Here is a 23,431-nt window from a genome sequence, read left to right on the forward strand (position 1 = left end):
AATACCACCATTGTCGACTTACTCAACCTGCCTGGCGTTAATAACTTATTAGGCGTGCATTCCCTGAACACCTCAAATGGAGATACCGCAATCATTCCATGAGGATTGACCCTGTACTTGAACACTCTTTGCATGCATCAAAGCACCCTTCTAGTCTTCATTCATGCTCACCGATATTCTAATTCCAACCATTATCGTCCGGATAAACCTTTCCACCGAACCATTACTTTGAAGGTGATACAGAGCAGTCCTCTTATGCTCAATGCACAAAGTGTTCAGCCAGTCTTGAAAATCTCTAGATGTGAATTGTGGACTGTTGTCACTCACAATCTTTGACGGAAATCCTTCCCTCCAAAACAGACCTTCCAAGAATTTTATTACGTTGGCAGACCTAACTTCCCTAAGAATCCCCACCTTTGGCCACCCGGACAACAGGTCCATGACAACTATGACATAGTTATCACGTACCCCTACAAAATTCGAAGGACCCAACAGATCCACAGCAATGGCTTCCTATGGATCAATTGGCATACAAGGTTCTTCCATGGACGAGGTCTAGTCTTTAATACTTTGTCACTGTCTACACAGTCCTTCACCTGTTCAATAGACATGTCCATTTCCGGCCACCAAAAATCTGTCCTTATAACAGATGTGGTCCTAGATATCCCATGTGTCCTTTATGACTCAGCGTTACCACAATGTCTGTCATTGCCTCGGGAAGTAACAACCGTTCACCTCTACATACAAGCCCTCCTTATACACTCAGTTCATCCTTGACACGCTTAAACATCTTGATATCCTGAACAAATTTGGCTCCTTCCCCACCATTACCACTCCACTTCTCTTTGACTGCCTCTTAACCTGATGCACCTCATCCTGTTTGCATGCCCTGATGCATTCTTCCTCCTTGATACAACTTTCCACATTAAATATGTCCTTAATATCATCCCCTAAACTTACATCTTTTCCAATCTCATTATCCACCAATGCATTTCTTGACAATCTGCAACTGCATTCCTCCTGCCTGATACATGCTCAACAACAAAGTCCAAACCCTACAGTGTTGTCACCCACTTGACATTTTTGTCTGGAAACTCCATCCAAGCCCCTCCTATTCAATATTGCAACTTATGGCTTGTGATCAGTCCTTAACACAAAAGCTCTACCATAGAGATAAACCTTAAACTTCATGATCGCCCACACTACCGCCAAAGCCTCTTGCTCGATCACTGAATATCACTTTTCCACATCCTTGAACATTCTGGATTCAAATGCTACAGTATTCTCAGTCCCAGCATCCTCTTGCATCGTAACAAATCCCAAACCCAATTCACACGCATCCGTGTACACCACAGTCTTAAGTTCATCCTTGAATCCATTTTGTACTTTTTAATATCTTCCTTGACCCCTTTGGACTCGCTGTCGCACTCCTCTGGCCACAAAAGCCACTCCCTTTCTGATGAGCTTCCTGATCTCGCTAGTCTTACTCATTAATCCGCTAACAAACTTGCCATAATCTTCTATAAGATCAAGGAATGATGACACCTTCATATTGTTTTATGAAGTACTCATTTCCTTAATGGCCTTAACAGCATTGCTCTTCCAACGGTGTCCGGTTAAAGGTGCGATTACAAAAGGTTCGAATGCAATAGGTTCGGGTACATAGGACCGAAAACAAAAGGTTCGATTTAAAAAAAAATATATATATATATATTTATTTTTGGGTTTCCGTATAGGTAAAAAAGTGGTTTTTACCACAAAACCAGGGGTTGGAGAGGGGGGGGACCCCCTCCAAAAAAAAAAAAAAATAGTTTAAAAAAAACAAAAGATTTCGAACCTTTTTGTTTTCGGTCCTTTTGTTTCGAACCTATTGTATTTCTAAACTTTTCATTCGCACCTTTAACCTATAACCCTCTTCGACTTGACTCTGCCTCTGACAATGTGTACCCTAGGTGATCTACTTCTGACTTGCAGAATTTACACTTCTCTAGTGTCAAAGTGGGTCCAGCCTCCCCGCACCTCTTCAATACTGTGCATTCTCATGTGCTCATGTTCCAATTGATTACATCCCAAAATCGCAATCTTTTTTTAAAAAACGTTTTATTCCATTTTTTCATGCAAAAAGAAGCCATGACTTTCCAGCTTTACTCAGCAAACTATCAATGTGTACTGTAAAAAACAAATCCAGACCCAATAAAACTACACCAGTGATCCATCACACATACATTCTACTTCTTTCCCCACCCTCCAACACCCGTCCCACTCAGTTTCCCCTGCAATCTAATCTATGCTTATCCATTTTTCAGAACCGGGGAAGAAGTAAACTCATTCAATAGTTGACCCCAATTGTCGCTTCCTGTTACGCACTATACATTCTTGAAATTCTCCCTGTCTCTTCCCCCTTATGACAATAAAACCTGCATCACCGAACTGCCCTGTGGTTCCTCTGGAATAGTATCCCAGATATTGGCCAATCGATTAACCATTTTTTTCCGCATATAACAGGAAGTGCCCTTTTGATATCCCATATACTGTTTTCCACTGTTCAAAGGTAATTAATTTCCCATCTTTAAACAGGTCCTACAAAAACTTACAATTCCTTTCACCCAGTGTTGCTAGTCCCACTCCTCTCATGGCCGTTTGGATAGTTGCATCGATTCCCCCCCCCCCGGGAAATCCTGACTATACAAGCCCTTCACATGCAGTTTGGCCAGCAGTTTCTTGCACACTACTCTTACAACCTGACACACATTCATGGTGCCTTTCTCCTATAGGATTCCAAAGTAAGTCAACCCGCTACCTGTATCTCTGAATGACTCCCAATATTCTAGTTATCACATCAACCATGGTATCACAATATATCATCTTGATAATATTTAATACCAGTGACCTTCCCAACTATACTATGCATCACCTTCTAGAATACACTTGCAGCCGATATCAAACCGAAGGGCATCCTCAAACATTTGAACATACCCATGAGCGTGATGAAAGTAGTCAGATCAGATGGTTCAGGGAGCAATCTAATGTGGTATGCCGATCTAAGATTGAGAAGGGAAAATACTTTTGCCCCAGATAAATCCAAAATAAGATAGTCAGTTTTCAGAGGAGGACATTTCGCAGCAATAATATTCCTATTGACTTCCCTTGGATCTATATCCTCATCGCCCCATTGGTCACTAAAACAATGGGGCTAACCCACTCCGAAGCATCTGTTTGCGCAATCACACCTTGACTCACGATCCGATTGAGCTCTATTTCAACTTCTTTCAAATGTTTCTCACAAAAACCCTGCTCATGGTACTCTTACCTCGAAAATGTCCACTCTGCATGCATTTCCCTATTATTTAAATAGGATTTTCCCCATGTTCATTGGCCTTGACTGCAGCCCCATCCTCGTCACAAGTATAATGAAGCAAGACTTTAGGTAGATCTTTTATGCATTATCTTTATTAAATACAGATGTAAGATCGCTGCAGCCCATCCAGCTTCTCCGTTCACAATCGCTATCTCTAACATGCTCATTCCCTTCCTCATACCAAAACAATTCCAAACAGAATGCAAAGGATATGATTCTATAACAGAATCCATGACATGCAAATAATAACATCTATGTTCAATTTATACAAGAGAATAACTTTATAACAGGATACCTTCTCTAAAGCCAACTATACTCCAGTAGTAGCCACTGTCCTTTTGGCGCCAATTATTATGAAATACAGATGCCCACTGGTTTTGGCCTTTGCCTTTGGACTTTGGCTGCAGCACACATTCCCCTGCCTTGTAAGCAACCTTCGGCCTTGTCCACTATCATTTTGAGCACTTTTCTTTTTCTGCTTCCTTTTAGATTACTGCGCAATTGACTGCATCAATCGAACAAAAATGGCTAATTTTTATTTGTGAAAAGCCTCACTGCTGCAATACACAATGGGATATATATATAAAGGTGTTTGGGGACCTGGTGGGACACGCCCTACTCCATTAAATTATTCAGAAAAACTACACGTTTTCCCCCAAACCAACAAAAGCCATACCTACAGCACATTGTGCCCAAATGATTTCTTTTTTGGTGTAAATCTGTCCAGTGGTTTTAACACAGCATGTTTCAATGGAAGCACCTTTTTTTCTAAATTATTCGGTGTTGGCCCAAAACAGCTTTATTTCGTTTTCTTAATAACTTTTAAACCGTTTAACGAATCTTTCCAGTTTTCGATCAAAGCCCATCCAGATTAAAATGTTATTTGCAAATACATTTTGGGGAAAGTCAATGCAAATTGATTTTCTCTTTACTATAACATATATATTTCTACCCTGAAAAACAAAGGTGTTCAGGAGTACCGTGTTCTTTTCATATGAAAGGATATGTTTTGTCTCTCTAATTCACATGTCTGTGTTTTTATACCTAATATTGGATAGGGCCGCAGCTATAAAATGCCATGGTCATTTATTTGATTCCTCTGAACATTTGTTTCCAGACTGTTATGTGATTGAATGGTGCTACTTATTCCCATGTGCTCTTGAGAAGTAGGGTGTCTTAAAAAAAAAAAAAAGAAATGATATGGCGTTTATAATCCACTGCCTTCTGGGGGTTCAGTAGCCTCCAGTTTTACATAAGACCCAAGCACTGAACATAACACAAGAGCAAATCCTTAAAAGCGCTACAGTAATATTTGTCTCTTTAAATAAGTACGTTTTAGTTTGAGGTGTTGGCTTGTTTTGTCATTCACGTAGAAGGTGCATGATAACAAGATACAAATAGTCTTGGCATGATATAGACGTGCCGCTGCACGTGTTTCTTTCACAGGAATTTGTTAATGCAATTTCTTTAAGTTCTTCAGTAGGATGAGCCACCTGCACTAGCGCCTACATGTTTCTGGAAATCGCGCACATTTGTGTGCTTGGCAACAAAATAGCTTCCATTGCTATTCCAGGTTACCGCAATCGATGTGGTGTACTGCTAATTTTCTTTCAGTGCCATTACTGGCCATTGTGTGCCTTTTGATGCCATTTAATTGCTCCTAATCAAAAACTGTCCTGCTCTGTGTCAAGGTCTAGCATTCAAATTTAAAACTTTCAGCCCATCCCTCACATCACCAAATTATAGCTGCATTTCTAGTGGTCTCCTATGTTCTGTCTAACCTGTAGTTTTTTCAACTTGACTTCTTAAATTAATATAAAACTACCCTCGTAGCTGCCTGCCACGCATCGTATTCCTTAAGTCATGAGTATTTCTAATAATTTTCTCTGGGGCGTGACAAATTGATTATGTAACATCACATGCTAAATAGAATGGTAACGAAGCAGCTGTTGTAATCCCATATAGATTACACATATGACTAGTATATGCCAAAGAAATGTTCAAACTTCTTTGAAGCAAAGGAAAAGGGTTGTTTAAAGGAAGGCTTGCATTCTTAAAGTGTGGTACTGTTATCCCTCTTAAAGAAGCCTGGCCTGAACCATGCGTATATTGTCAGTAACTGCTGTTTCAGAACAAATGAGGTGATCTGGTACACATTTGCAGAGATCAGATGCTTGTTGCATGCCTACAATCTTCTCCAGTGTGCCATGATAGCTTCTGTCAACTGGGCATATACACAAGCTCTCTGTAATGAGCAAATGGCCATGCAAATGCTGGCTAGCCACCGCAGGATTTTTCTGTGAGATTACCTCTTCTGGTAGTCCTAATTTCTAGGTCAAGGAAATCCTAGTTGTCGGCAGAATATCTTTTTAGCATCGACCTTTACTATTCCAAAAATGTAGCACTCATAATCTAAGCAGTGTAAGAGTGGTTTATGGAAGTGGAAATTGTGTTCATGGGTAATGTCTCCTTTACCCCAGAAACGTCTTAATACATGACCCAACTCAGCCTTTGGTAACAGGTGACAGCTGTCCCTCTAATCTGCTGGCACGAAAGAAGGGACCACATTTGTGTAATCACCCACAGTGCACTGCAGGTAGCTGTGTTCTTTGTGAAGGAAACGGAAATGTAGGTTTTGGGAATTTGTAAAAGTGATACTTTTGATATTTCTCGTACTTCATTTACTGTCATTGTAGTAAAAGGGGAGGTTTCCATTTCAAGTGGCTCCTTTTAATGGTTTTAGGTTTTGATTCCCACTATATTTAGGCTCTGTGATTGATCCTACAAATATGAAGATGTTTTCAAACAAAAAGTTTCTGCCTTACAGAGAATCCATGCAGATCATAAAATTGTTGCCAGCTTCTACCTTCACTGCCACGTGAACAGATTACATTTTCTTTGTGCCTGATCGCATTGAACACATATTTTTGCCATTCCTATAGAGGACCTGTGCCTCCCGGAACAGCTACTAAATAGACACAAAGGTGGCCATATGGGTTTAGGGTGTTAATGATCGCAAAGGGCTCTCTATCAATGGTCTAGCTGCAAAAGGCTGTACATATTTTCTGTGATCCTCCAACTGCAGTTGAGTATAACCTTGTTTACAAATCACTGTCACAGGTATATAATGGTCTTCTGAATAATTGAAAATAGAGATTCTAAAATATTGCTTACTGTAAAAATGGCCAATCATTGTGGAGATTATTTGTGATCTTGCTAATTTCTAGTTTTATGTCCTTTACAGGCAAGCTGTTTTCATTGCATTGCTGGTCAAAGTTGGTGTGATATCGGACACAAACACATGGGAATGGAAAAATGTTGAAGCTGTAGCTACAGGACTCCAGGTACATGCTCTCATCTGAGAAATCTATTGAGCAGGTCTATGCAGGAAAATGTACTTCTTGCCATGATTTAATCCTGAGCTACAAAATGGTTGTGTACCCTAAACTGGAGATTTCATAAAAAGTACTGGTGCTCCCAAAGCTGTGTTTAGAGCAATATGGTATCTGGATCCAGCCGAGGTTTCCTGCTCTGACAGCAGCTGACTTATGTGATGATCGGACAACCGAAGGAGTGCTGCAAGTACATTAGTGCTCAGACGACAAGCTGCTCGGCACAATGTTGGTCTCTCTGTGTGCTGGAATTAGACTGTGCAGGGTAGAACTGCAACGTAACATGTTATAGGCTATGACATGTGTCAGGAGATGACTCTGTGGTTGAGACTCAGGCTGCCTGAGCTCTGTGATGCAGCATAGACTATGGTTTTTTGAAGTGTAGGGTTAAGTTTGGGTCGTGCAGAGGAGCTACGCAGGGCCTGATTAGCCCTTGCTGGTTTGGAGTTTCAGCATTAGTAAGGTCCACACAGCAGTGCTGTGGTGCGCACAGGCTACCAGTGTGTGCTTACAGAAATGAGAGCTTTCAGAACTTGGTGAATTGTAACCAATGTGAAGCCAGAAACCTGTGCAGGTGCTGTAATAACTTGGCCAATACAGGGGCTGGATGTAATCCAGACCAATTTTGAGAGTAACTGTTGGTGTGCTCTTCTGGTGTAAATGGATTCTGAGCAAGATTAACACAGATTTTGTATCTTTGACTTGGAATAATGGCTGAGGAGGGCAAATGGACATGGATAAGGCCTCCATAACAGACTCACCGTACAAGATCAAACAAATTTACACAGTTTTCAGGCAAGGTCTGAATGGTCAAAAGGGTAAGCACATTAGAATAATCTTTGGAATTATGTGTTCGCTGAAGTAAGCAGATCTGTAGTCTTCAATGGCTAATGAACTAAGGCAGTAGTTGACGTAAGAGCATTCCTGAACAAAACCGAATCAGTGGGTGTGAATGACAACTTAGCGAGAGCTGATTTGCTGATGGTGTTGGTGAGTTTCACAGATGTGGAATTGCAAGTGCCTGCCGACTCTTGGTAGTAGAGTTGTTGGCCTTATTCCACAGGAGAGCTGAAGATGTGGAGGGCCTCTAAAGACAAAAGAAGCGCTGATTAATGGGCATGTCAACAGGGATAACTATTGCTGGAGGAATGGGTTCTTCATTCTTTGAGTCCTCTGGGTATGCCGGTTATCCCCATATTCTTTACAGTTGAAAAGATGCAAAGGTGCCTGTTGGGTAAGATTTCTCTTTTGGCAACCTTCCCTCCATAGTTATATGGACCCCCAAAAAGTGTTGCTTTTGTTTTTGAACCTGTCCTGACTCTTTACAGGGAAGTGAAGCCTTCAGCTAGGCTCCCCTGGCCTTTTGATCATTTTGGTATGGGAAAGCTGATCAGTCATTCAGACTATCAGTACTGGGCAACTATGTTTCCCTTTTAACTATAACACTTTTATAACTTTTTAGAATTGCATACAGCATTTTACAGTGCAGTCAATGGGAATACTTTTGCATCATCCTAGTCTTTTACACTTGGGATTTTTGGTTACTTTTATATGTACCTTAAGACAGCCTGGTGGAAGCAATAATATTTGTACAATTTTTAAGTGTCCACATTCATGTTCACCGCGTATGGCTGCTAAATGTGGCTAGTGCCCTAAAATGGCCACACCACGAGAGGTTTGCTTGCCCTTTGACCATCTTGTTGTTTTGCCTTCTTCCTGCCTTTTCAGCTGCTCAGGAAATCGCATATAAGGTCATACACTTTGTTAGGCAAGATTGTGTGCAGTATCCTTTGGAGGACTACAGTCACCTTGACCTCATGGCAATAGGAACCCAACCTTTGGTATAAGTCTGTACTACACAGGTTGGTAGTGTGGCTGAGCAGTCAGGCTTATCTCAAGAGGGATCAATGTGAGCAGTAGGGTTGTAATACTGAGTTTCACAGTGACAGTTATTCAAATAAACACATACACTCAAGGTTTCTTGATTAAACAATTATTCATTTATTTAACAGTCAGTTATATAAGCCTTCTTCAGAAGCAAGCAAAACATGTAACAATTATAATATACTTCAAAAACACACTTGTTTCTCTAAATCAGATAATACCCATTGGGCACACAGACACTTCCTATACCCTTGGGTGCCTTAAATAGCTAGGACACTGTGGACATTGATTTATCACTGGTACATTCCAATACTGAGTTTGGTGCAAAGGTTAAATTAGGGAATAAAACAAAGGTTAACAAATAACTCATAAACTGGTAAGTACTTTTCAAACCCTCCAATGCAAAGTAAGTTTAACCCTTTCCTGGGGAAAAGGTAAAGGCGCGGAGTCAGAGGTAAAAAGAGTCTCTCGGGGAGCTAGGACAGCCAATGTTAGTTGAGCAAAGTCTAGGGGGAGCTGAAGGTCTTCTTTGCAGGTAAGTAAAAGTCTTCCACAATGCTTTAGAAACGTTTGTTGAAATAAAATCACTTGAAGAGCCACAAGCTATAAGGCTTCTGAGGGGCATAGCTGCAAACGACTCTGCAAGGGCAACCAAGACAAGTCTGAACTGAGAGCAAGTAAGGCTACACAACAAGAGGTAAGTCCTCTTAACTTTACAGTACCTTTGGTTAGAAGAAATGGTTCCAGCTGGCTTCTATTCCTGTACAGCTCTGCAGATCCTGTTGTTCCTGAGCCTCCGTCGTGGGGACAAGAGGGGGGGGACTTCTCAGGACTCCTGCACTGTAGTGGGAATGCCAGCGGCAGCAATGGGCAAATTTCAATTCAGCTGCACTTCGTGGTTTCAGCTCCTCGCGTCTGAAAACAAATAGCAACACTGAGATTCTCGGATACCACTTCATAGTTTCTCGCAGCTGGGGTCCAGCACTCAGTTGAGGTGGCTCAGGCTTGTCAGACCTTCTTCAGATAAGTCCGGAGGATCTTCCTGGTGCTCGGTTTCGACTTAAAAGTGATCCATTCGGTTTGATGTTCTTCGTCTCTGGCACTTCGGTTCCAACAGCAGAAGCAGTGGAAGTACAGCCAGCTCTGAGAGGATGTCAAAACGAGTTCACTTTGGGGTTGATTGGTCCCACCAACCCAAGGGGAGAAGTCGTCCTTGCAGGGCTTCTCTAGTAGAAATGAATTCTGATCTTCAGCACTGCAGCAGGGCTTCACCGGGCAAACCAACGGTCCAGGAGTTGCAGCAGGCGTCTCTTCCAAGTTCTTCTTCGGAATCCTTCGTCCAGTGGTCGACTCTGCCTTCCAAGCCAAAAAGCATTGCCTTTTATGCAGGTTTCTGTAACGCTCACCTGGCTCCCACGGAGGCGCTGGTCTGGTCTGGGTTGCTGTGGCCTCTTCAAGCGTGATGCGCAGAATTCGGACCACCGATTGAACAGGACCCCCAAATCTTGCTTGTCTGGCCCGTAGGATTATCCTTCTGCAGATGAGAAAGGGGATTAACTGTCTGCTGAATAATGTGCTAGCTCCCCCCTTTCCCCCTTCGTTCTCCTCTGACTTCCTCCAAAACCCCCGGTTTAAGCTCACCTTATGGTTTGGAAGGATGAACTCTCTATCCTGCTTCTGGTGCAGGGGCGCGCGTTCGTCCAGTTACTTCACTGGTTTTCAGAATGGCGCTGGCAAATCCACTTGACTTTACTGAGCGATACGCCGTAAGTATGAAGATGCAAAAGTTCAAGTGTGAGCCTCCTTTTATGTTGTCTTTTCCTGTCCTTTATTTCAGGTGCAGAACAAAGGCGATGCGTTGAGGGGTTAAGTTGCCGGGGTGAAATCAGGTGAGTTAGTGATGAGGGCGACCCCTCTAAATGTCTTTATAATTCCCCAGTAATGTCTTTTGTCCTTTCCCCATAGGGGCCGGGGTGCGGTACCTGCCAGAGATGTGGCGCTACTCGAAATGTGGAATGGCTCACCAAGAATAGCTGGTAAGTAATATGGCTGAAAATCCGGCTTTCCTCTTGTGTTCCCTTGCTCACCTTTTGTCTCTTCTTCTCTCCCTTAGGTGCGGTGCAGAGATGTGGCGACCGGCACTGAGAGCTGCGATGGAGCCGGGCGGCGTCTCAGGAACAGGTGAGTGAAGCGCGGCGCTGCAGCGAGAAACGCGGTGCTTTTAAATGGAAGTCTTCCTTCAGGAATGCTGGCGTGAAGATTCCGGATGCAGGTAAGAAGGTTGAAATAGCTCTTGGTTTTCACCTTTCTCTTCTCTTATTCCCTTACAGGTGTTCCAGGTTCGAGGCGGGCGTGGCTGGAGTCCAGGTGCAGGAGCAGACACGGTGAGCGTTCAGCTGCTGGGATGCAGAACAATGCGAAGCACGTGTGGCTGTCCGGGTGTGGCTTAAATAGCCTTGGAAGAAGTTCCAGGTGAGTATTCTTCCACAGCCCCACCCAAGTAACAAAATAGTTCCTTCAGAAAAATAGTCCCTCCTAACCCTCATTTGGCTTGGTTCTTCATGCAGCATGGTCTGCATCAGGTGAGTGTGCAGCATGGTCTGCTTTAGGTAAGTGCACCAAACACTTCCCCTTATGAGCCTGGCGCCTATGGCGCCAGGACTGATGTCCAACATGAGCCTGGCGCCAACGGCGCCAGGACAGAGTCCAAAGAGCCCCTATAAAGGGCCGCTGAGCTTTTACCCGGGGGTGCTGGGCCTGGCCTGGTGCTCCAGGGGTAGGCATCATGACAGCACTCCCCCCCAAGGCTCCTCCCAAGGCCTTTTCCCCAGGAGGTTTCGGTTTGTTCGGGAAATTCCGATGGAACCTTTTTACTAGCCGAGGTGCATGTACGTGGTCGCTGGGTTCCCAAGATCTTTCCTGAGGCCCGTACCCCTTCCAATCAATTAGATAGAAAAGTTTTGATTTTGAGATCTTAGAGTCCAAAATGTTCTTCACCTCGAATTCAAGCTCCCCATCTATCTGGATTGGTTCTGGTGGCTTTATTAATCTGGTTCCTGGTTGCACTGGTTTCAAAAGCGACACATGAAAGACGGGATGAATCCGCATGTTAGCTGGTAGATCTAGCTTGACTGCCACTGGGTTAATTATAGCTTTGATCGAGTAAGGGCCTAAATACCTTGGATTAAAAGTCCGAGGTCCCTTGAGCGATAAGTGTTTGGTAGCCAACCATACTTGATCCCTATTTGGTATGGAGGCGCCTCCTTGCGATGCAGATCCGCATTCTTTTTGTATTTCCCTTTCGCATGTTGTAAGTGTGCAGTAGCATCCTTGAAGGCTTGAGTAATCGTAGAATGCAAATGGTCCACTGCGGGCATTTCGAGGCTCAAAGGTGAGTCCAGGTCTGAAGTACGAGGGTGATGTCCATATAGGGTATAAAAGGGGCTCTGACCAGTTCCAGAGTGTATCGAGTTATTGTATGCATATTCAGCCACCCATAAAATGTCCTTCCAATTACCCTACGATTGGTGCAACATACATCGTAGATATTGTTCAAGGGTCTGGTTCGTTCTCTCCGTCTGACCATCGGTCTGTGGGTGGTGGCTGGTTGAGAGTCTTACGTCGATTTGTGCCAGTTGACAACACTTTTTCCAAAAACGAGAAACGAACTGGCTTCCCCGAGCGGAGATTAGTATGGACGGGAATCCATGCAGACGGATGACATTTTTGAGGAATTCCTTGGCAAGAACAAAAGCTGAAGGTAATCCTTTCAACGGAATAAAATGGGCCATCTTGGAAAATAAATCCACCACAACCAGAATAGTATTGTATCCATTACAAGAGGGCAGGTCAGTGATAAAATCTAGTGACAAGGTGTGCCAAGGTGCTGGTGGAATGTCTAAGGGTTGAAGAAGACCGGCGGGTTTTGTTTTTTGACCTTTGTTTTGGGCGCAAACTCCACAGGACATCACGAAAGATTTAACATCCTTTCGCCAGGACGGCCACCAGAATTGTCGTTTAATTTTTTCCTCTGTTTTGGCAATGCCAGGATGTCCTTCCATCAGAGTATCGTGATGACGGGAAATAACCAGTTCTTGCAATTCCTTTTCTGGCAAAAATAAACGTCCTTGGAAGTAAGGTAAGCCATCGTTGATTGAAAAGGCAGACCCCCATTTAATCCAATCCTGCAAGGCTGAAGAGTCCAGGAATAGTTTCACCCATGCTTGAATGTCTTCAAGGGTTTGTAAAGTGGTTATCCCCAAGATTCTTTGTTCGGGAATTATCGGTACAGGTTCTGAGTTTGTGTCCATTTCTCCCATTCCAATTGGAGATAGCGCGTCCGCTTTGCCATTCTTACAGCCAGGACGGTAGGTGATTACAAAATCAAACTCTGCAAAGAATAAAGCCCATCGGAGCTGTCGTGAAGACTGAGCCTTGGCAGTTTTTAAATATTGTAAATTTCGGTGATCACGGTGATGGTATGCCTGGCGCCAAGAAGATAATGCTGCCAAGCCTTAAAGGCGGACTTAATGGCTAATAATTCCTTATCAGTGATTGCATAATTTATCTCCGGCGGTGAGAACTTTCTGGACCAAAATGCTACGGGGTGCAGTTGGTTGGTTTCGGGGTCTCTCTGAGACAGGACAGCTCCCATGGCTAAGCTGGATGCATCGGTTTCGACTATATATGGGAGATCAGGACGCGGATGTTTCAAAATAGGTGCGGACGTAAATTTAGCTTTTAATTCCTGAAAGGCCTGTTCAGCTTCCTTGGTCCATTCAAAACATTTATTCTTCCGCAAGAGTGCAGTGATGGGTTGCACCACCCGTGAAAATTCTGGGATAAACCTGCGATAAAAATTGGCAAAACCAAGCATGCTTTGGACACCTTTCACCAAACTAGGTGATGGCCATTTGAGGATGGCATCCACTTTCCGTGAGTCCATTCGGACCCCTTTAGGTGTCAGGATAAATCCGAGAAATTCAACCTCGGTGGTATGGAAAATGCATTTTTCCAGCTTTGCAAACAGTTTGTGCTGGCGCAATTTCTCAAGGACGGCCCTGACATGTTTTCTGTGATCAGATTCCGAAGAGGAGTACACCAGAATGTCATCGATATACACGACAACACAGACGTCGATGAGTTCCCGAAGGACATCATTCATGAAGAATTGGAAGGCAGTAGGCGCGTTGCACAACCCAAAAGGCATCACCTGGTATTCGAATAGTCCATATTTTGTACGGAAGGCCGTTTTCCATTCGTCGCCTTCTTTAACTCGTACCAGATGATAAGCCCCCCGGAGATCTAACTTGGAGTATATGCAAGCGTCCTTCACCTGGTCAAGGAGTTCAGGGATCCAAGGCAGAGGGTAACGATTTTTAACAGTTATCTGGTTCAATGCGCGGTAATCGATACAAGTTCTAAGGTCGCCTTCTTTTTTTGGCACGAAGAACAAAGCTGAGGATGCCGGAGACTTTGACGGGCGAATGAAACCATTGGCTAGGTATTGATCTAAATATTGTCTCAAATGCAGATTCTCCGGCTCAATAAGGGCATAAATCCTGCTACAAGGGGGTTGTGCACCGGGCACCAAATCGATTTGGCAATCGTACGATCTGTGAGGAGGTAACGTGTTGGCCTGTTCCTTTTGGAAGACGTCCTGAAAGTCTTGGTATTCCGGAGGTAGTTGTATGGAGACAGAGGTTACTGATGCTAGACTGACCTTCAGATTTTCTGGGTAGCAGGTTCGTGCACACTCTGGAAAGGTTATTCTCTTCGCTCGCCAATCAATTCGAGGATTATGTGTCTCTAACCAAGGGATTCCGAGTATAACCTGAAACTGTGGAGCCTTGATTACATCAAACACAACTGCCTCCCGATGGCCGTCCGGACCTACAAGTGTTACCTCAGCTGTGGAATGTGTTACCGGTCCCGAGGCAATTTCGGTTCCATCGACTGTGGTGATGACATCTTTGCTGGTTTTAGGACGCAGGGGAAGGTTATTCCTGGAGACCAATTCACGATCCACATAGTTTCCTATAGCCCGACTATCGATGCATGCCTTTATTGCATGCAACCGCTTAGGCTGTTCCGGATCTACGAGGACCATTGGCACAGTGAAATGCAAGGTCTGAGAGTTCGTTTTCAAGCTCGGCAAGCGGACCCCTACGCTTGTCGGGCGGGGTCATTTCCCGATACAGAGGTTTCATGGATTTTTTCAGCGGCTCCTACCACCTTCCTGGGCGGCCTTGCCGGGCAATCTCGTAGAAAGTGTCCAGAGGATCCACAATAAAGACATAAGTGCATCTGCCGTCTTCTTTCACGTTCCTTTTGCGTTAAAGGTCCTTTAACTCCTCCGATTTGCATTGGCTCTGAGGCTTCAGCCCCCTTGAGATTAGCATGGGTCTTGACTAACACCCGGGTCTCAAACTTGGACCGATCTGCTTTTCTGTTTTGCAGTCTGTGATCCAATTGGACCACTAAGTCTATATATTCTGAGCACTCTTGGGGCGGATTTACAACTTGGGCCAGGACATCTTTAAGTTCTCTGTGTAGACCTCGATAAAATAACGTGATTCTTTTATCCTCTGGCCACCCAGTTTCCACAATTAGTCTATTAAAGGTTGCAATGTAGGAAAGGAGGTCTTGATTGCCCTGTCGCAGAGATAGAAGTTCGTCATCTAGAGCCTGCCCCTGGGAGTGACGAGCAAATAACCTTTCCATGCTTGCTTGAAATCTTTGAAAATCACGAAGAATCGGGTCATCTTGAGTTACCAGTGGAACTGACCAATTGGCAGCATTGCCGCTGAGATATGACAATACAAAGGCTACTTTGGACTGGTCATTAGGGAAGGCCCCAGGTCTGCACAGGAAATGCAAACGACACTGATTCATGAATACGGCGAATCGTTTGGGGTCCCCAGCAAAGCGTTCGGGTGGGGCCAGCGGCATGTTTCCAGGTAGATTAATCTGCACCGGGTTACTGGAAAGCACAGGAGCGGGGTTCCCTCCGGAACCGGGTAAAGGAGTTTGTCCAGCTTGACCTTGCAAAAGCTGTCTAGCCAGGTCATCAGCTCTTTCCTTTGTTACAATCACTTCCCTCCTGAGAGCATTAGTCTCTTGACGAGCGGCGTGTACTTCGGCCCGTAATTCCCCCAGTAGTTGGGCCAACTGGTCAGTACGGAAGTTTCCATAGCGCCTGGGTGGGAATTTGTAGGAAGGCTTCGCGTTCTGTAACGCTCACCTGGCTCCCACGGAGGCGCTGGTCTGTTCTGGGTTGCTGTGGCCTCTTCAAGCGTGATGCGCAGAATTCGGACCACCGATTGAACAGGACCCCCAAATCTTGCTTGTCTGGCCCGTAGGATTATCCTTCTGCAGATGAGAAAGGGGATTAACTGTCTGCTGAATAATGTGCTAGCTCCCCCCTTTCCCCCTTCGTTCACCTCTGACTTCCTCCAAAACCCCCGGTTTAAGCTCACCTTATGGTTTGGAAGGATGAACTCTCCATCCTGCTTCTGGTGCAGGGGCGCGCTTTCGTCCAGTTACTTCACTGGTTTTCAGAATGGCGCTGGCAAATCCACTTGACTTTACTGAGCGATACGCCGTAAGTATGAAGATGCAAAAGTTCAAGTGTGAGCCTCCTTTTATGTTGTCTTTTCCTGTCCTTTATTTCAAGTGCAGAACAAAGGCGATGCGTTGAGGGGTTAAGTTGCCGGGGTGAAATCAGGTGAGTTAGTGATGAGGGCGACCCCTCTAAATGTCTTTATAATTCCCCAGTAATGTCTTTTGTCCTTTCCCCATAGGGGCCGGGGTGCGGTACCTGCCAGAGATGTGGTGCCGACCCGAAATGTGGAATGGCTCACCAAGAATAGCCGGTAAGTAATATGGCTGAAAATCCGGCTTTCCTCTTGTGTTCCCTTGCTCACCTTTTGTCTCTTCTTCTCTCCCTTAGGTGCGGTGCAGAGATGTGGCGACCGGCACTGAGAGCTGCGATGGAGCCGGGCAGCGTCTCGGGAACAGGTGAGTGAAGCGCGGCGCTGCAGCGAGCAACGCGGTGCTTTTAAATGGAAGTCTTCCTTCAGGAATGCTGGCGTGAAGATTCCGGATGCAGGTAAGAAGGTTGAAATAGTTCTTGGTTTTCACCTTTCTCTTCTCTTATTCCCTTACAGGTGTTCCAGGTTCGAGGCGGGCGTGGCTGGAGTCCAGGTGCAGGAGCAGACACGGTGAGCGTTCAGCTGCTGGGATGCAGAACAACGCGAAGCACGTGTGACTGTCCGGGTGTGGCTTAAATAACCTTGGAAGAAGTTCCAGGTGAGTATTCTTCCACAGCCCCACCCAAGTAACAAAATAGTTCCTTCAGAAAAATAGTCCCTCCTAAGCCTCATTTGGCTTGGTTCTTCATGCAGCATGGTCTGCATCAGGTGAGTGTGCAGCATGGTCTGCTTTAGGTAAGTGCACCAAACACTTCCCCTTATGAGCCTGGCGCCAACGGCGCCAGGACAGAGTCGAAAGAGCCCCTATAAAGGGCCGCTGGGCTTTTACCCGGGGGCGTGATGCCTGCTCCCGGGGGTGCTGGGCCTGGCCTGGTGCTCCGGGGGTAGGCATCATGACAGTGTCTCCCGTTCATTCCAGCCGAGCTGTCAATCACACAGCAGGGTGGCTTTCCTCCGAGGACAGCCAGCCGGCCAATCACCTTTGGGTGCATTCCTGTAACCAAGGGGATTAAGCACAGGGAGTTTCAGGCACCTCCTTCACTCCCTCACACCCCTGCCAGACATAGTGGAGCCGAAGCCGGGCTTCACTCGTGAATCCCGCCAAAGACAAAATGAACAAAGGGACCAAACCTGGTTTGGTGTGCAGAGTAAATCTCCAGAAGGACCTTTCCAACAAGAAATGGCGAAAAACAAAGACCGGGCTTTTTTACAAAATGGTTACCCATGGGTGTCTTACTGCGGCTGCAAACGCAGCCCGCGGTAAAAACACACAATGGTAGTAAAAAGTAAACCACTGCCACCAGCCATTAATTGTAGAAAGGGTAACATAAAAATGTTACATGAGAAACTAGATAAAGGGGATAATAAGTAACCCCTCCTGCACCCTATTGTAAGATAGTGTGTGCTTGGTTTAGAAAGTTACAAATTTAAGTAAAGAATTTAACTTCACTGCTCTTGGAAACGGTAGTTTCACCAATAGAAGGTATTCAAACCTTTAGGAAATCTAAGACTTCCCTGTGCCACTGCACTGAGGGTGCTGTGTGTCACAATGTAAAGATAATGCCTATGGAGTTTGTCCAAAGAGTATAAATCACAGAAAAAAATACACAAGAGAGTCGGAAAAAGGTCTCCAGGTTAGAAATGAAAAGTCCTGAAGTCCAGCAAAAGAGCTGGGGGTCTCTAAGGTAGAGAGGAATTATCACATTTCTGAGAATTCTCCCTAACACACTTGCCCGGCAAAGCTTTTGCTTGCCAGTCATGCCTTTGTGTGTGCATGGCTCAAGAAGTGGATGGGACTGTCGGGTCCCACTCCACATCTCTGGTGCCAGTGAGTATAGATAAGGGGCATGAGTGAAACCATTAGTTGTCCCAGACTGGACAACTAGTGGACATCTAGTAGCTGTTTCAATGGTGCAGATTCTTACTATTGGCAGGCTTGGACTTGCTTTGGATAAGATGTGGGCTCCTGCAGCCATTTCTTTGGAACCAAGAATTTTTTGTAGAAGAACAGCCGACTGAAGAGTCCCTGCATCCCTTCCTGCGTCTAGCCCAGTGAAGCCCTGTTGGACTACCTGATCTGCGAAGGCCCTGTGCGATGCTTCAGCCCCTGCACTGGTGGGACCAACCAGTCACGGCGTGCTCTCGAGGATCCAGCCGTCTTGAGCCTTCAATGGTGTCCCTAGACTACCCGGTGGACTGACCACTTTTCCAGTGGTCTATCTCACTAGAACAGTCACTGTTCCGCAGTTGCAGCCGGAAATTAGGTGGTCGCTAGCTTGTGGTATAAGCCACTTTCCTGCTGAATTTCAGCCTCCCAGCTTCAAGGGATCCTGCTCTGGAAGGTCTACCTCAAAGGCAACTGGAAGGACACCTACCATCGTCTGTATGGTGGTTGTTGCTGGAACTCACATTTCCTGTCCTGTTAAGAGTACTGAGGAGGTCTGGATCGTTGCTATCTGCATTTCAACATCACCAAGGGTTGCACTCTGCTCCTGGACCTAAACGGAAGACTCCTTGCACCAGCAGCTCCTGGGCATCTCACCCCAGAACCAAAGGCAGGAAATCCAACACGCCCCTCGCTCCCTCCCCCGCCCTCTCAGTCGACCCAGCCAGTTCTTTGGGGAAATCAGTCAGGGATCCTGCATGCCATGGGATAACATTGAGAACAAGTCTTTGTATCCTTTCTGACGAAACTAGGGTATTCATCCCTTCTCCCCAGTAGGAAGCAACCCTTTTTTTGAGGCTAGGGAGGTGAGCCTGCTAAGCAAGATATGCTCTAGGCTAGGGGTCTGGGCTAGTGGGACTTGCCTCGGAGTGACTCCACTCTTGAGGACAAGGACTCCCATTCTGATAATGTTCTCTGGACCGGAAGTTCCTTATCTGCCTACATCAGAGTTGGAAAAACTCATGTTACTTGTGTTTTGAAAACGTCTGTTATGAATCCACCAAGTAGTGCCATTTCCTCAACCTCTTTGGTTTCAGGTAATCCTGGATCCCACCTGAACAACATAGTCAAAGAGGAAAGACCTATTCCTTTTGTTTTGGTTGACATACAAAAACCCAGTTGTAATCGAGGAGAATAGAGAACCTTACACAGGAGAGGACCTGACGTAGGTACTTCCTCGAGGAGTGGAGCACTGCTGCGCTAGTGGGAGCCTGAGAGCGAGAGAACGCCAGAAGCCCGGTGTAGCGAGCAGTGGAGCAAGCACTGCAGGTACAGAGTCATAGAGACCATCCCGCTTGGTGCCGGGACCACAAGGAAGCTGTGATGGGCCTGCGGTCCACTAAACAGTTCAGAGACCAGTTGAATCTGGAGGAATGAAACCTCCCATCTGCTGACGTGTGCAGAGCCTACCAAAGCGAACAGATGCCGAGAGAGAGTCGGTGATAGACTCGTGAAAGTAGAGAACAGAGAAGGCGAAGCCGCCATATCCCGATGCCAAGCCCTATGAACCCTACAGAAGCTATCTGGGTGGTTCAGGAAAGGGGGAGGCAACTGGGACTGAAAAAAGTGTATGAAACAAGTTATAATGCTGGCTATGGCAACTTGAGAAACCGAAAATATGTCTTGGGAAACTACAAGAGAGTTGTTGAAAGTAACAGTGGATGAGCACTGGCCGTGCTCTATGAAGGACTTTGAAAAACTAATTGAATTAAGTGTGAACGCAGGTTAGGGGAGCCTGAGAAACCCGAAATACACGCCTTTGGAGAGGCCACCAGAGTTGTTGTCAATCGACTAAGAAGAATTCAGAACACCCAATCAGAGATATTGTGAAAGAGTGAAAGCGAGGCAGAGAAGATTGAAAGATCACCAAAAGAGGTGCAATAAGGATGCAGGAGGGTTCCATAACCTCACAGCGAACAATTCTGTAAACATAGATCAAGAGTTGCAGAGTCTTATAAGAGACAATCAAAGAACATCAAGAAACCTTCTTTATTAACTTTTAACCATTTTTTTTTCGGAACTCCAAGAACTTTTTGTTTTCATGGAATAACCCTAAGAAGAAGCCCAAGAAGTCTGGCTAAAGGGAAGTTACCAGAAGCTGAAAATGTTGGTGTTATTTAGTTATAGTGGTAGGGACAGTTACAAGTAGAGTTTGTATGGGGGACATTTGGACTTTGATGATGGACGAGCACCCTTAGTGTAATTCTGGTAGGCAGGGAATATCCCGGTAGCGATAGGGACAGTAAGTCCTTTTTTCATTATTATTTAATTTTAAAAAGTCTAAAAAATGTCCTTGGTGCGTTACTCCTTCTTGTGGTCCCCCACACCTTCAATTCCTCTGCTTTTCGGTTGTCGCACCTGAGCAGTGAAACCTGAAAGAAAATAACACAATTTTACTTTGCCAGTAACTTTGTTGCATTTCTTCTCTTGAACAATCACCACCACAAGTACTTTACCTGCATCAGATACATTCTGAGGAGAAGCATTGTGACTTTTCGGCACAAGGCCTGACTCTTCATAGGGATTGGACTTCCAAAGCTAGGGACTATTTCTTGTGACTTGGTTCCATCCTACTGCATCACTTACCTCTTTTTCTTGATTTAAGTAATTAAATGCATTTTAAAACCCTACAGTGACTGTATATATATTTATTATTGAGTGTTGTGTGATATTATCACATGCTCGATTAATTTTTGTGTGTGTGCTTAAGGCCTAGATTAAAAATAGTATTTTTGTTCATTCTTGTCTAAATAGAATTATTGTATGCTTCACTGTGTGGACTCATTGTGGACCCTTGACACCACTCTCACTCATGAGAATATCCTTGAATGCTATCCGTTGCTATGGAGAGCATTCAATGGGAATTGGTTTTGGTTAACCTCTTGGAGTGGCCCTGTTCATTAGAACTATCAAAATCGTTGGACTCTGAAAGACATAAGGTATGTCCTAATATACAGGGTGGAAAATCAGGTCCACAGACCAAGAATTCGGCTATTTATAGGAGGGAACAATATGATAAAACCATTGAAAAGGAAACAAGATCTCTTAGAAAGGATATACATAAATACCAGTTTGATTTCATATTACACAATCAATATAGAGATACAGATGTATAGTGGACAAGATATAAAAGAACGTAAGGATACATTTAAGCGGTGGTTGAGATAATATCAAAAACATTTGTGTGGTTAAGGCAGCTATTCAAAGAAATTACTCCATTTTGGAAATATGTGAATTCAAATAATAAGGGGGGGGGGAGTTCTGATTAGTAATGCTTTCTGTCCTGTGTGGGAGTCATAAATTGGTAAAACCCTGGGAGACCTAGAGTTATATTACGAGAGTGATGGAAAGGTGGACGGTATATGGCAGTGTAACATTACAGTTGCTCAATTGGTTGACAGTAACTGAAGGCATTCATCGCCATGGGATCAGATGGTACTAGCAATGCTTTGTTAAAGGCGGAAACAATACTGTGGTAAAAGGGCTTGTTAAGTATTCAAAGCTATAAATAGTATAGGATGTCATCCATCATGTTGGAAAGAAAGCCTAATATTACTGGTCTTTAAAAAGGGTTCTAGACTAGAACTATCAAACTAAAGGCTCCTAGCCATGTTAAGCATCCTCTCTAAAATATTTGCCAGAGTCCTTTTGGACGAGCTAGCTATATGGTGTGAGACAAATAAACTGGTCCCCTATAAACAAACAGGATTTAGAAAGGGGAAAGCATAACTAGTAACCTACTCACATTGGTAAGCCTAATTGAGTATTCTTGGAATACGAGGGAATTACCAGTATATGCTGCTTGCATTGATACAAGTGCAGCATTCGATACTGTGAGTAGAGCCCGGTTGTGGAAGAAACTGGAGGCCCTAGAAATACCAGATGGGCTATTGACAATGCAAAGGGCATTACATACAGAAACATGTTTTCGGGTGCGCCTTGACAAGAAAAGCAAAGTTACCACTTGGATACCAACAAGCAGGGAGAGGGGGGTCAAGCAGGGTTGCGTCTTGGCACCCTGCTTGTTTAACCTGTATTTGTCAGACCTGAAAAGGGTATTGGACGATAGTGGTTCATAATAGGATAAATATGGAAGTTTGTCTCTATCCTGGTGAGGATATGCAGACGATTTGGTAGCGCAAATCAAATTGGATAAGTTGGGAACCTTCTGCAAGGAAAACAAACTTACCAGTAACACCAATAAAACGAAAATCGTTGGTATTTAATGCACCTGGGAGAAGGAAGAAATTGAGGAGGACTGTATGGCAGATTAATGGGGACAAGGTTGAAACAGTAAAGGAATATACATATTTGGGTGTTGATAGATGAGGGCTTGAAATGGGATAAGAACTGAGATTTGATGAATAGGCAAGTTACACAAACAGTGGGTGCAATTACTGCATTTGTGGGAAATTGTGGTGGGCATTCTGTTCATTCAGTTCTAAATGTGTATATGGCCATGATTAGGTCAGTAATGACACATGGAGTTGAAATAGGGGTGAAAAATATCTGGAGAAATTGGAGGCAGCAATGATTAGAAAAATGGTTATTGCAGCCCTATCCTTACCATTTAAATATTTAAAACTGGAATATAACCTTGTTGGATGCAAAACAGTGTTATTGTAGAAGAGCCTTGTGTTGAGGAAAACACTTTGCGAAGTAGCGCACAATACACTATTGTATCAACTATGGCAAGCCCACAGTCAGCTGGTTGAGAAGTATTGAAGTTAGTAATAAAAGCATAGATTATGAGATAACGAAACCTAACTAAAGTTATAAAACGGCTGTGAAAAAGGCACTGCGGTCACAGGAGAAAGTGCAAAATGTAGGCAAGAAGCTATTGTATGCGAACATTGCTGTACAATTTTCTTCAAGGAAATGATTTTAACTTAATATATTGCATTGTAAAATTGAATGATGTGATTTTTAAGATAATTGAGGTTTTGTATGTGGTAGTGAATTGACAATATATATATTAAACGGCCTGCGGTAGCGGCCGTGTAATTATGGTTAAGTTGCTCAACCCATAGGAAGAGCACTTTTTGGAAGGCTTATAACTTTGCCCGCTCCTGTCCCCAGATGAATCCTCGCAAAACTTTGCAAAAAAAAGTATATGGCCCCATCAGATTGATTCTGTGAA

At 44.4% G+C, this 23,431-nt stretch overlaps 1 protein-coding gene across 1 annotated transcript in view; it reads left to right on the forward strand.

Moving 5' to 3' along the window:
• Positions 1-23,431, forward strand: part of TMEM184C (transmembrane protein 184C) — a 591,213-nt gene that overhangs the window by 443,617 nt on the left and 124,165 nt on the right. The window contains exon 8 of the mRNA XM_069631247.1: positions 6,603-6,702. Coding sequence (XP_069487348.1) covers positions 6,603-6,702 — 100 coding nt within the window. The remainder of the gene's footprint in view (positions 1-6,602; positions 6,703-23,431) is intronic.

The sequence above is a fragment of the Ambystoma mexicanum genome, chromosome 6q (assembly GCF_040938575.1).
Source record: "Ambystoma mexicanum isolate Mex_15411 chromosome 6q, UKY_AmexF1_1, whole genome shotgun sequence".
Classification (NCBI taxonomy): Eukaryota; Metazoa; Chordata; class Amphibia; order Caudata; family Ambystomatidae; genus Ambystoma; species Ambystoma mexicanum.